Raw genomic sequence first — 12,152 nt, 5'->3', positions numbered from 1 at the left:
TGTGTTAAACAATTAACATGAGTCCTACAATGATTTATTGTGCAATAAAGGGATCATATGTCAGGTTATTTGTTCTTGCTTGCTTTCACCATGAGCTTGGCATGGCAGTTTCCTTTTCAGAAGTAGCTGGCCAAGTGCTTATGCACTTAGGCTACATTTGCTCATATTGCAGTGTACAGGCTTTTAACTGTTGACCTTAGGCTCAGTGTCCAGCATCTAAATTGTACAGAGAGTTTTAATTAAAAAAAAAATCCCAAGCAGCTACCTGGAACCAGGTTCAGCCTCTAAGCTAAAACTTACGACAGTTTATTAAATAAAGTAGGATGGCACGCTGAGCTAAGATTCAGCTGCAATGACCACCATTTCAACTTCAAGAGAAATAGTTTTCTTTGATGCACCTTAGCCAACAATGCTGTAATGCAAAATGGCCACAAAATAAATGAGAACATGTCTATATTTCTGTCACCTGAGGTATCTTTTGCAGAGGGTTATGTGAAATAGAGACCCACGTTCTATTCAAACTGAATTTCAGAAGTTTCATCATAAGTAAAATGTTCATTTATTTAATTCTTACAAATAGTTTTTGTTTGTTTTACTTTTTATGAAATTGTTTTGTTTGCTGTTTATTTTTCTGGAAACAGTTATGTTAGATGTGTAACACCTTCTGTTATCATGACTGGTATTTGCCTTACTGTTGTTTGTCCGGCTGCTTTTATGTTAGTGAAACTTGTGCTTTAAATGAGAAGTGGATTCTTAGTAATGTATAATTTGTTTGATCTGCAGTGTAATTAATGAGGTTTCTTTAACTAGATCTTTCTAGTGATTGTTTATTTTAAGCTTCTCCCTGTAAGAGATCTTATTGATACAGGGTAACAATTTTATTACCCATGAAATTTGTGTTTTTCAGTTTGAGGAGACTGGTTTTACTCACCCTTCTTATCTCTTTTTGAGTTCTTCTCATGACTTTATTTTGTCTTCCTTGTTCAGCTTCTTTGTTTTCTGAATATACCTTATGCACAAGACCCTACTAGTTCTCCTGTCTTCTGCAGTCCTTAAAATCTGACATTTTTCTTTGAGCCTTTTGTCTTCCTTTCCTACTTTGATTGGACTTCCTTCCCCAAGAAAACTTCAGGAAGCTTGCTAACTTACAAGTACAATTTTATTTATTCCCTTTCAGGTTCCAACAGTGAATCAGTTTCTCAGGCTGGTACTTCTGATTTTCAGTGGGATTTAAGTCATGCTCAACCCCCTGTTGATGACGAATGGTCCGGGTTAAGTATGTTCCTATAAAATGTTCATTAAAAAATGTTAATTACTGTTAAAGTGTAGTTATTTATATTAGCTACTAGTATTAGACAGTGGTGGGTATCTGAGGAAAAACCTGTAATACTTGAATTCTGTAAGCTAATAGAAAGTTTGAAGGAATTAAATAGAAGTATTTTAATAAATTCTGATAGAAAATGGTTAATTTTTAGGAAAAATACTTGGATATTCAAACTCAGAAGTGAGAGAGCTCATGCATTTTAAGGTAGAAAAATCTTTGTAATGAAAGACTCTTGCTGGAAGTGATGAGAAAAACCTACTGCAAGTCTGCAAAATATGTATTTAGTAGATAGCATTTGAGTCAGTTTGTTTTTACATGTTTGTACCTTACTGGAAAATTAAGGCAACATCAGACTCTTGTATTTAATCTAACTTGCTTTCTCGTTTAGCAAACATTAGGAAGTTCTTACATATATAGGAAGCATATACAAGATAGAAATAACTGAAATTACTTGGGAGTTGTAGAATAGTTGGTGTTTACTCCCCACTTTCTCCTCCCTGTTTATGAGAAAGCATAGTGCATCTCATTGGGCATTGACCTGAAGAATTGTTCCAGAAGTTGACAGAAACAGCCTTGCACGTTAACTTCTCTCTAAGAACAACTTATTGCAGTTAAATAACTGGAAAAGTGGAATAGATTGATGCAGTCCTTGACTCCACCACTGTTGGCAATGATTGCTCTGTTACCAGATAATTTTGAAACTTACTTACCTTTTGTGTGCTTTACCTAGTTTAAGGATAAGGAAAGCACATTTCAGTTAATCCTTTGAAAGTAATCAGTTTTATGTTTTAACAAAAGCATAATTGATTCACATATCTGAGCATAGAATGTTTATGGTTCAAGCTTCTGTTAATAAAATTTTGTCATAGTTGTCAACTAAGAGTACACTAACAGAAGTAGGCAAATGCAAGTTTAGGCCAAAGTGATACACAGATACACCCTACTGCTTTATCAGGATAAGAAAACTAACTGTACGTACAAATACTACTAGTTTTTATTATTACTAAGAATGGATTTTTTTTCTTAAGCAACTACTGAGAGGGCAATAGGTAAACTAAAAAGTGTTGAGTAATATTTTTCAGATTTGTAAATTTTAGCATCAGAAGTAGGTGTCATTAAAATAATATTTTTATTAGGAAAGTTTCTAACTATTCCAAATGTTCTAACTAATCTTAAGATTCTTAATGTATTTTTGGCTTCATGTCTGCCAATAAATTTAATTGGATTTATTACTGCTTTTTATTTTGACTTTCTTTTCAGTTGTTTAAATCAAATGCCACCATAGTTGGCAGACCAAATTTGCCTGTTCTTCAATTTGGTATAGACTGGGGGGGAAGAAATATTTGTGATGTTAATATAAATGTGAAATGAAAATGCAATCTTTTACAACATGTTCTGTTTTAAAATTGGCTTGCCACAACTTTCTACTAAACAGATAGTCTAAGGCTTAGTTCTTCCCTTCTGATATTTTTAGTTTTTATGCAACTGATCCTTTAAACCTATCATTCCATTATAAATGAATAATAACAAAATAGGGTGTGGACTTAAGAGTCTTAAGAAAAAAAAGACTATTAAAAATGGCAAAGTTATAAGATGACTTGAATCAGTAAGATTTACAGTTTCAGATCTATCACTTGTAAAGGAATCTTACTAAGGCAAGATTGATCAGTGTTATGGTTCATCCTAATTTTTTCACTAGCTAGAAAGAAAATGCAGAGAACAACTTAAGATAGATAACAATTCTTAAATTTGTTCCTCTTCAAATAGTTTAGAAAAATGTCTTGAAGCAACTGCATCTAGCTAGCTGCTGCTGTGATTAGGCTCTGTAAAATGACTGTCATACTCATTACTTTAAAAAGTCCTCCACTTACCAATAAAGTCTTGACCGTTTTTTCAGAAAGACAGGGAATTACTATTTATATCTTGATATCAAGAAGTGGATATATGTGCAGGGGGTTTTTAACCTGGAAATGAGCACCTGTAGAGTAAGGCAATATTCCTCAAAAAACCTTTTAATCTTTGTAGATGGACTTTCTTCAGCTGATCCAAGCTCTGATTGGAATGCACCAGCAGAAGAGTGGGGAAACTGGGTAGATGAAGAAAAAGTTGCTTCTGTTCCTCAGCGTGAAGAGAGATCTGATACTCAGAAGGTAAAAGGTGGTATTTTCTCCTTAGCTTCAGGACTTTGGCCTTACCACTGCCATTTCTTAAAGGAACTAAAAGGGTAATGCTAATCTCTCATCACAGTTACACTGATAAGAGTAGCACGACTGTGTTTGCTCTGCACACAGAGAAGGAAAACACTGAATGTTATTGAGAAGAGAAAAATCAGTTAGCTCCATCTTAAACCTTTCTGTTTTCCCATAATTATAAGGACTACATTATCAGTATAGACTGGGAGGGTTTAGATCTGTTTTTATAAATATTTATTGACAATATTTAATTCTCAGCATGAAAAACAGCATTTCCATGCCACTATTGCCTGGTGGTCTGCTGCCTTTTCCATTACCAGCTCCTCTACCTGTGTTACCAGATAGCATGTAAGAATGTGGTCTTTCTAGAATGAACTGGATAGATAACACTGTGTTCATTTCCACTTGTATAGGTATATTCCTTATCATTATTGATTTATGTTTAGTCTATACAAGGTATGTTTCATTGTCATTTTAAATGCTAAATACCTTCTGTTCCCATATGAAGATTTCAGATAATGAAAGAGAAAAAGCAGAGCCAATTCTTCAGAGTTCTACGAGTGGCAAATCCAAGAAAAAGAAGAAGAAAAAGAAGAAGCAGGGTGAAGACGCTAACTCTCCTGCACAGGTAAAATCTTAATGGTTTAAAAGGCAATTGCAAGGAATTCACAAAATTGCCTTATCTTTGGTTATCAGCATCTTGAACAAAAATTATTTTTGGGAAATTAATTTCTTTGTGGGATTGGATTGTCTACAATTGTTTCTCAAGAGTTAAAGTAATTCTTATTTTACTAGTATTTCCTTAATTTGTTGTATTCACAAGTTGAATGTGGGATAATTTGTGATTTTGCTGAATTTATGAAAAGCACAAAGTACATGGAAAGTATTTATCCTGAATTACTTATTTTCTGTCAAATCTGGATTCTGTACTGTAGGGATGCTTCCAGGTAGAATTGTCCTCTGCATGGGGAAACCTTTTCCTCATGTTCTTTGAAAGACAGCTGCTTTGGTGAATATAGCTAGTTAGGAGAATGAAAGAAATGGAAGTTTTCTCTTAAGCTGTCTTCAAATACAATTGTGTGAGAATATATAATGGTTTTCTGAAGTACTGTTTTAATTTGATTTATGAGAAATGGTAAGTGCCAATGTTTCACGCTCAGTTGGTGGAGCTACTCTGTGAGTCAGATTTCAATGAGGGAAAGAATATTTTCAGACTGAGGATGGTTGGAGTTTTCTGTGTTTCTTAAATAGCTTTTGAAGAATTGCATTGAAACAGATTTGTAAAAATAGGAAAAGCAGATTGCACTTCACATGGCAATTGAATAGATGAAGCAAGTACTTTCCTAGAGGGAGAAAGCTTTTAATAGCTAATGATAAGAATGCATCCTGCTTGTGTTTATTGTGACAGCCATTCATTATTTACGTTTTTTACAGTTACAGAATGACCAATGTTCAGTAGAATCTGACTAGATTAGACTGAATTAAAGAGGAAAAGCAAAAACTTCAGTCATACTTGCTTTGGAATAGCTTTTATGGTTATCACATAGTCAGTTTATTAGAGTTGTGAAACATTAAATTCCTGTTACAGGAAATTTTATTTTCAAGTTGTCTGTGTGGAGGCGGAGCTTGTGTTGATTTCTCTTGTTTCTTTTGAAGCAATTCAGTCTGGGAGCACTAGGGCTGCAGCTTTTTTTTAAGTGAAATTTGTTCTGGACTCTGCTATGACTCTTAAGTATAAGTCAAGATTAATAAGTTGTGGTTAACAGGTGTTTGTGAGTGTCCTACATGAATGTTAAGGTCAGTGAGGGCATTCTGAATTTTTTCCCATTGCTTGTGAGCTGTCTTTTAAATTATATATGTCGAGTCCTACTTTCTATATTAACATAATCACATTTGTTATTCTACTATTGTTCTCCAACCGTTCCAATTTTGTTACTTCTTTCCGTCCATCAGTCTATGAAGTCATCATTTTACAGATAAGAACTTATCTGTATTAAATTTTTATGTAGAGTTGGGAGTTTTGTTTGATAGGGGCAGACTGAACTGCTCACAGAAGCTACCCTTGTTATAACAGTTTAGTAATTTAACTTGCCAGTCCTACTTCAAACTCATTTAAAATTTGTGTACTTATCCTCTAAGATTGGAACACGTTCATTCAAACATCTTCATCTTTCTCATTGATTATACTTTAATGTTCACACTCATTTCTTGACTTCAGTGTTTGTTAAGGCAATAGAAGCCAGCTGAAGAGCTTGGAGTAAGCCAATATGTGTTCCTTACTGTCAGGAATCAGACTTAGGCTGTGACTGCATTTTCATAAGGAAGTAAGTGAAGGAACAGTCTTTGCAGTTTAAACTCAGAGACCTCTTCACAACCACAGGATTCTTCTAGTGCCACTAACGAGTGTAACTACTCTAATTCCACATTAAAAATGATAACTTTCCACTTCAGATTGTTTAAGTAGTAAAGGTTGAGACTCTTGGGTACTTTGGATGTATTTCCAACTTCTGTAGTGAGGGTTACTTTACAAGCATTATGGTAAAATAAACTGCGTTGCTAAAATATTAAAGTGTAATAAGGATAGAAAACTATACAGCTTGCATTAAAACTTGTAACAAAGCACAGAACCGAGAGCAGTCAAGTGTCATTGTGATACTTTTGCTAAGTGTGTAGAGTAAATTAATTTTAATTTCACATTCTTATAATTTAACAGGAGTGTGAAATGCAGTTCGTTCTGAGATTGGGATTTTTGCTAGTATACATGAAGCATCCTGCTTTCTGGGCTTTATTGGATTCTATGGGTATTTCTTTATGATGTTATTCTATACATTTTGAGTGTTAGCATAGGCTAGTATGAGCCCACTACTTCAATTATTCTTTTTGATAGATTTTCTGATTTATAGAAGCTGATTATGGCAACAAAACTCATTGACAGGGGAGAAGAGTCAGAACTTGACTGCAAACACAGGCTCTTCTTTTTTCCCCTCCCACTCCCCTTTTTGTAGGATGCTGAAGAACTGGATAGAGAAGCTGGAGAGCAGTTTCAGGCGGATACCTCAAAAGTTCAAGCACAGCAGGAAAGAGCTTTTTCTTTGAAGACCATAAGTACTAGTGAACCAGCTAAGGTAGGGATGCAAAATTTGATTTATGTTACAGTTTGATTTGGAAGTGCTCAAGTCATTTGACAAATTCATTTGTGTAGATAAGGTCACAGTAGGAATACTGTTTCAGGCTGTATGTTTATGAATATAAAGGGAATTGAACAGTTGAATTTTAGGGACAGGTCAGCTGTGAGTTTTAAAAAGTATGTCTACTCTGTAAAGCAGTATCTTCCAAATCAGTAGAGACTTTCTTTACTGGCAAGTTACTTTCTTGTTTGAATATTCAAGCAATAGTTAAAAACTTGGAAATGTAGAAACCTAAGAACTAAGAGATCTGAGCAGAAGACTAGTGGCATATTCTACTGTTATGTTGCAACAGAATGAAGTGTTACTAACTTAAAATATTCTGACTTAAATGCAATCTAAAATTGATTTTTGATAGCTGTACTGAGCTTAATGGCTGAGGAAGAAAAGGTGTTATTTGAACCAATTCACAAACTGCTTGCTTCGTTGAAACATATTTTAGACAATACAAATTCTCTTTCGTCTTTCTCCAAACCGCAGCTTTCTTAGGTCTGCTACCCAACAAAGCATCTCATTCTTGGAAGGTTTAAAATATTTAATATTTCTCGTGGCTCTGATTTTTGTTTTTAATTTCTATAAAGAGTGAATGATGCTAGTGACACGGCAGTTTGGTACCAGAGAGTATATATCAGAATACTGAGATTTAATTTTTAATTGCTAAGCATTAGTTTCATAAAAATAATGAGTTCTTAAGAGTCAAATGAAAACATCAGAATGAACTCTTTTACAAGGGACTGCAAGTCAACAAATAAAAAGTACAGAAGTACTTTTTTGGTTGAAAATGTCTTGAAAAGCATATTCAGACATACTTAAGGCTTATCAAAGTAGAGCTTTAATACAGTTATTTAGCAGAACCAATTAGATCAGTTCAGCCTTTAATCAAGGTTGGCAACAGCTGCTTATTCTATCCTGACTAGTGTATTGTTTGGTTTTGTGGTGGTTTTTTTGAAGCTGTATTTGAAAAGACATCTGCTATGCAAACTGCTGAAAGTGTGAGGTTTTGTTTTATTTTAGAGGCTTTAGTTGAAAATGTGTAGACCGAAAACTTGGATTGTGACATCAAGGTGGCAGGTTTTTGACTTCTAGAAAAAGGCACAATAGTGCTTCCTGGAAGACTATAGATTCTGTTCTTCAGAAATCTAAATTGATTTGAAAAATATCTGCAGTTAATTTTTTTTCTCACAAGCTGTCAGCACTACCAAATACAAGCCCAGTTTCAGTAGATTTTGCTCAGTGCTTTACTGTTTATTATCACACCCAACTTCCTAGGTGATTTGATGGCATCAGCATCTCATGTAGACCTACACTACACCCTTTTTGAGGCTTGAGGGCTTCTGTTACTCTTGAACCTTAAATTCAATCTGTTAATCTATGTGTCTGTGTATAGCTGTGTAAGTGGTAGCTGTGAAACAAGACATGTTCTGTATTAAACTTAGTATGGAGGCAAAGGACAAACAAAATTATTACTAATATTCTCTGAAACTAAAGTTGATAAAGGACAACTTGTGAATTGTTGTCTCTGACAGTGCAGATGCTCTGTCAGTCTTTATCAAGTCTCCTTGATAAAGGAGATTGGCTATCAGATTTGGCTTCATTGTAATTTCACACATGCAAAGATGCCTTCCAATATTGTTTGACTTGGCTGTTGTAAAAAGTTTTAGAAACTGTCTGTGAGTGATGTGTGGAATGGATAACTTAAGTTTCCAAGGTAGGTAGTTTAGCCTTAAGCAAATGCTCCAAAACACAAGAATGAAATATAGGGAAAACCAAACTGGGTACAAACAAGTTGTTATTCAGTGTATCCTCATAAACATCAGAAACAGCTGAATGTTGAACTTTGTGTTTCACATCACAGTATCTGGTGATGGTATTGCCCCCATGCTATATTGGGCTGCCTTGAAACCTTCTGCACTTTATCAGCCGGCACAAGTTTTAAATGAAGAGAGATACTTGGAAAAAGAAGTAACAGTTTGACAAGTCACTACTTCATTATTGAATCACAGAATTATGCACATAACTATTTATATCATCTGATAGGCTTTATTTGTTGTTTCAGGCCTCTTTTCTGAATTAGCAGAGAGTATATCTAGCAAAGAGTAGTACCCATTTTTTAATGTCTTCATCACTACCCACTTTCCTGTATTCAAAATTTGGACAGAACTATTTGGAAAAATTTCCAGATAGTGCTCTATGTATTTGTAGCATTACATCTGCAGTAATACTTCATGCTGTAACACTCAAGCTGCAACATGTTTCTTAGTCAACCTGAGGCAGCTGAGCTATTAAAACCTTAATTGAGTCGATTTACCTGCTGGTCAAGTGTGACTGTCCTAACAAAACTGTGATGCCAAACCTGAATTGATTACCTTGCAGTAGAAGCTTTATGTCCTCCTTTTGTTTTAGAAATCACAGTTTGTTAAGTTCATTTATTTCTGTAACTGATGATTGCTAACTATTAGACAACATTAGAATTGGCTAAGCTTGGAATTCCTGTAGGCTGGGAGTTCATTTTATCAGCATGGTTGAGCTATAAAAGGATTTGAGATTACTAATTTTTCAGTAGATTGAGAGAACTGCTGCCATTATAGATATTAAAAAAACTTGTTTCAGTTGATGTGTAAGAGCACAGCAAACTATTCATGCAAGGTCAGAGAACTGCTATCCTTTAAATTCATGTGTTGGTTTTTTTCAACTAAAGCTCTTTAATTTCTCGCTTAGTATGATACAATTAAAAAATAAATTTATATTTTTTTGCTCTTGAATGTTCTGACTGAATTTTTGAGATTCTTACATTATAGTGATGGAAGCAGTAAAAACTGGTGACTATGATGTAGGATCTGTACATCTGCATCCAGGGACATAGACTTCAGTGTTTGGTTTTCATAGTTCCAGGTCTCAGCTGTTGTGACACAACTACAGCTATGGTTTCTTAATAACATCTTAAAGTTTGGGGTTTATTGCTTGGCGAGATGCTGTGTTCTAATACATTCTTTTTTGAAGCCTTCTGTCATTTGGTGACTTGGTGTGGGATCTTATGTTTTTTATATTCTGACTTTCCTATTCGAATGTCAAAATGGTTTTTTTCCGTTTTGCTGTAATTTTAATTAGAATAAGTACTACACACTAGGGTACAGTTTTGTCTCCGTAGTGGGAACCTTCAAAATCAAGTAGATAATTGAAAAATACCACAGGTACCTTTTACTTGGCAGCTATTTCTGCAGTAAGCTCCACTGAAATACTTGCTGACTGCTTTTGCCAATATTTGTTATTCTGTAAGCATACAGAGTGTTTTGAGCAGTTTATAGGAATGACTGGAGATGTGATTTGTTTTGTATTTGAGTTATCTCTTTGGTCCTATTTAACTTGCCCACTTACCTTGCAACCAAATGCATATCTGTCACTGTTTCGCATATCTGTCACTGTTTCACATCTCTGTTGAATATTCTAGAATCCTTTTAGGGTCTTGGTGATTTATAGATTGGTCTCCCTTTCTTTGCATGCACTGTATTTTAAGAATTAGTGTTATCTTTGCTTGTATGCAATTTAAAATGTTGGCACTAGATGGCAGTCATAGTATTACAACCTCAATTTAAAATTTTTCAGGATTTTAATATTGACTTAATTTTTCAATGCCATCTTCTCAGCAGCTGCTAAGTATACTGCCAAAATAACACCATTTAAGAGTGTTTGCTTTTGTATTACTTAAACTTTTGGAAACTTTTATTTTTGTTTCTCAATTAGTCTGAGGAGGCTCCTTCGCTTGCTGTTTCTACTGAGCCATCTGTAATTGTATCAGAGAGCAATTCTGACAAGATCGCTTCCCAAGTGCCACAGATGCTGCAAGAGACAGATGTTTCTAGTCCCAATATTAAGCAAAACAGTGTGCCTCCTCCACAGAGTAAGTATCTCTCAGTGCAGTGTATTTGTCTGAAGTTAGGATGTGCTTTTACCCCATAGTGTGTAGTCAGAATACTTTGCCCCAGGGTTTGAGTTTAAAGCGCCATATCAGATCATTGTGTCTTATTTATACATCTTGCCATATTTTTTACTTCCTTAAAGTTAACAGTACCTTGATATTTTTGTTTTCATTGTGATGAAAAATTGGCTTCATATGCTTGGATGACTGAAAATGTCTGTTGGGCTTGTCCAGTCCTTAATGGACATTTGGATGTACTCATCACCGCTGGGACTGGAGCTCTGTGCTGTGACTAAGGAGTTCTGCCAACATTGTTTCAAAGGGCTGCTTGCAAGTCTTCAGTGGAGAACAGATGGTTACTAACATTGCAGTTGACAGAATATTTAGCTACCAGAAATTTGGGAAAAAATACAAATAATTCAATTTTCAGCCTACTGAGGTCTTTGATTTCTCAATTTAGCTCATTAACGTCTTTTCCATATGCTTCCATGTAATCATAGAGGGAAGCAGTTGGTTATTTGGGAGTAGAAAGGTATTGGGTGGATTTTTTTTTTTTTTTGGTAGTCTAACAGCACATAGATCTGGCTAAATTGCTGCAGGTATATTGTTTTTTGAAAATATGCTGTGCCCAGGAATGTCGAATGTACCCTCTGTTGTACTTGACAGGAGTGTTCGTACTCAAAAGCATTTGAAGTACTCACACAGTAAAACAGGAAATTTAGAAGGGAAGTGAGGATGTGAAAGGTATTGCTTGGGAAAAAAAAGATGTTTTGATTCAGATTCTTTAATAAAATTAATAAGTAGTGACAATCCATAATAAGTTGCTGGCTAAGTGTTGAAGTACTAAATGAGGTTTTAATGACTTCAGAAGAAACATGATGACTTTATAATTACAAAATCTCATTCAGCTTCATTAATTGGCTTCTTGGCTTTGAACACATGAAACAGTAGAATATTTCAAGTCAGTGTATCAACTTAGAACTATTTGTTCTGGTTCTAAAATATGAAATCTTTTGTGATTGATTCGTGTTTCAGCAATTGAAAGAACATCTCTTAGGTTCAGTATGTACAATACTTAATGTTTTTTACCACTTTTGGCAGCCAGCATGTTTTAAGGCAGTCTGTTTTATTAAGAACGTAGTGCCTCTTTACTGGATTGTGGATTCCATGTAACCACATCTTTACATAGTTCAATACTTTTAAAAACTCAGATGTAGTGGTTAAGAGCAGTGTAATCTGGTAAGAGTGAGCATTTAATGTCAATTGTGTACATTATTTTCTAGGCCAGAAAATAACAATGACAAATGTATAAGTAATACATTTGCAAAATGAATGGCCTTTGACATTTATCACTCTTTAAGTATTTGTGGGATTAAAAAGTAGGATGAAATTGGCAAATATTGTGTTAGATGAATTTCAAATGAAATTATTTTCATTTGAAGCAGGTGAATAAAACTTCTAGTTGATTAATCTGAATCACTTCCTAATAATACAGTGTGTATTATCCAGGATTTTAAAAGCCAATTCTGTGTAAA

General features: G+C 34.6%; 1 protein-coding gene across 2 annotated transcripts in view; it reads left to right on the top strand.

The window, feature by feature from the left end:
• Window positions 1–12,152, top strand: part of MTDH (metadherin) — a 34,999-nt gene that overhangs the window by 18,997 nt on the left and 3,850 nt on the right. Inside the window, exons 8-12 of one of the 2 annotated variants that reach the window (XM_071421541.1) lie at window positions 1,178–1,276; window positions 3,350–3,474; window positions 4,025–4,144; window positions 6,522–6,641; window positions 10,443–10,599. In XM_071421541.1, the coding sequence (XP_071277642.1) occupies window positions 1,178–1,276; window positions 3,350–3,474; window positions 4,025–4,144; window positions 6,522–6,641; window positions 10,443–10,599 (621 nt within the window). The remainder of the gene's footprint in view (window positions 1–1,177; window positions 1,277–3,349; window positions 3,475–4,024; window positions 4,145–6,521; window positions 6,642–10,442; window positions 10,600–12,152) is intronic. The other variant, XM_071421542.1, reaches the window with a different exon arrangement.

The sequence above is a fragment of the Agelaius tricolor genome, unplaced genomic scaffold (genome assembly GCF_023055355.1).
Source record: "Agelaius tricolor isolate 1412-34295 unplaced genomic scaffold, bAgeTri1.0.p SCAF_2, whole genome shotgun sequence".
Lineage (NCBI taxonomy): Eukaryota > Metazoa > Chordata > Aves > Passeriformes > Icteridae > Agelaius > Agelaius tricolor.
This window is presented reverse-complemented; position numbering and strand designations above follow the sequence as displayed.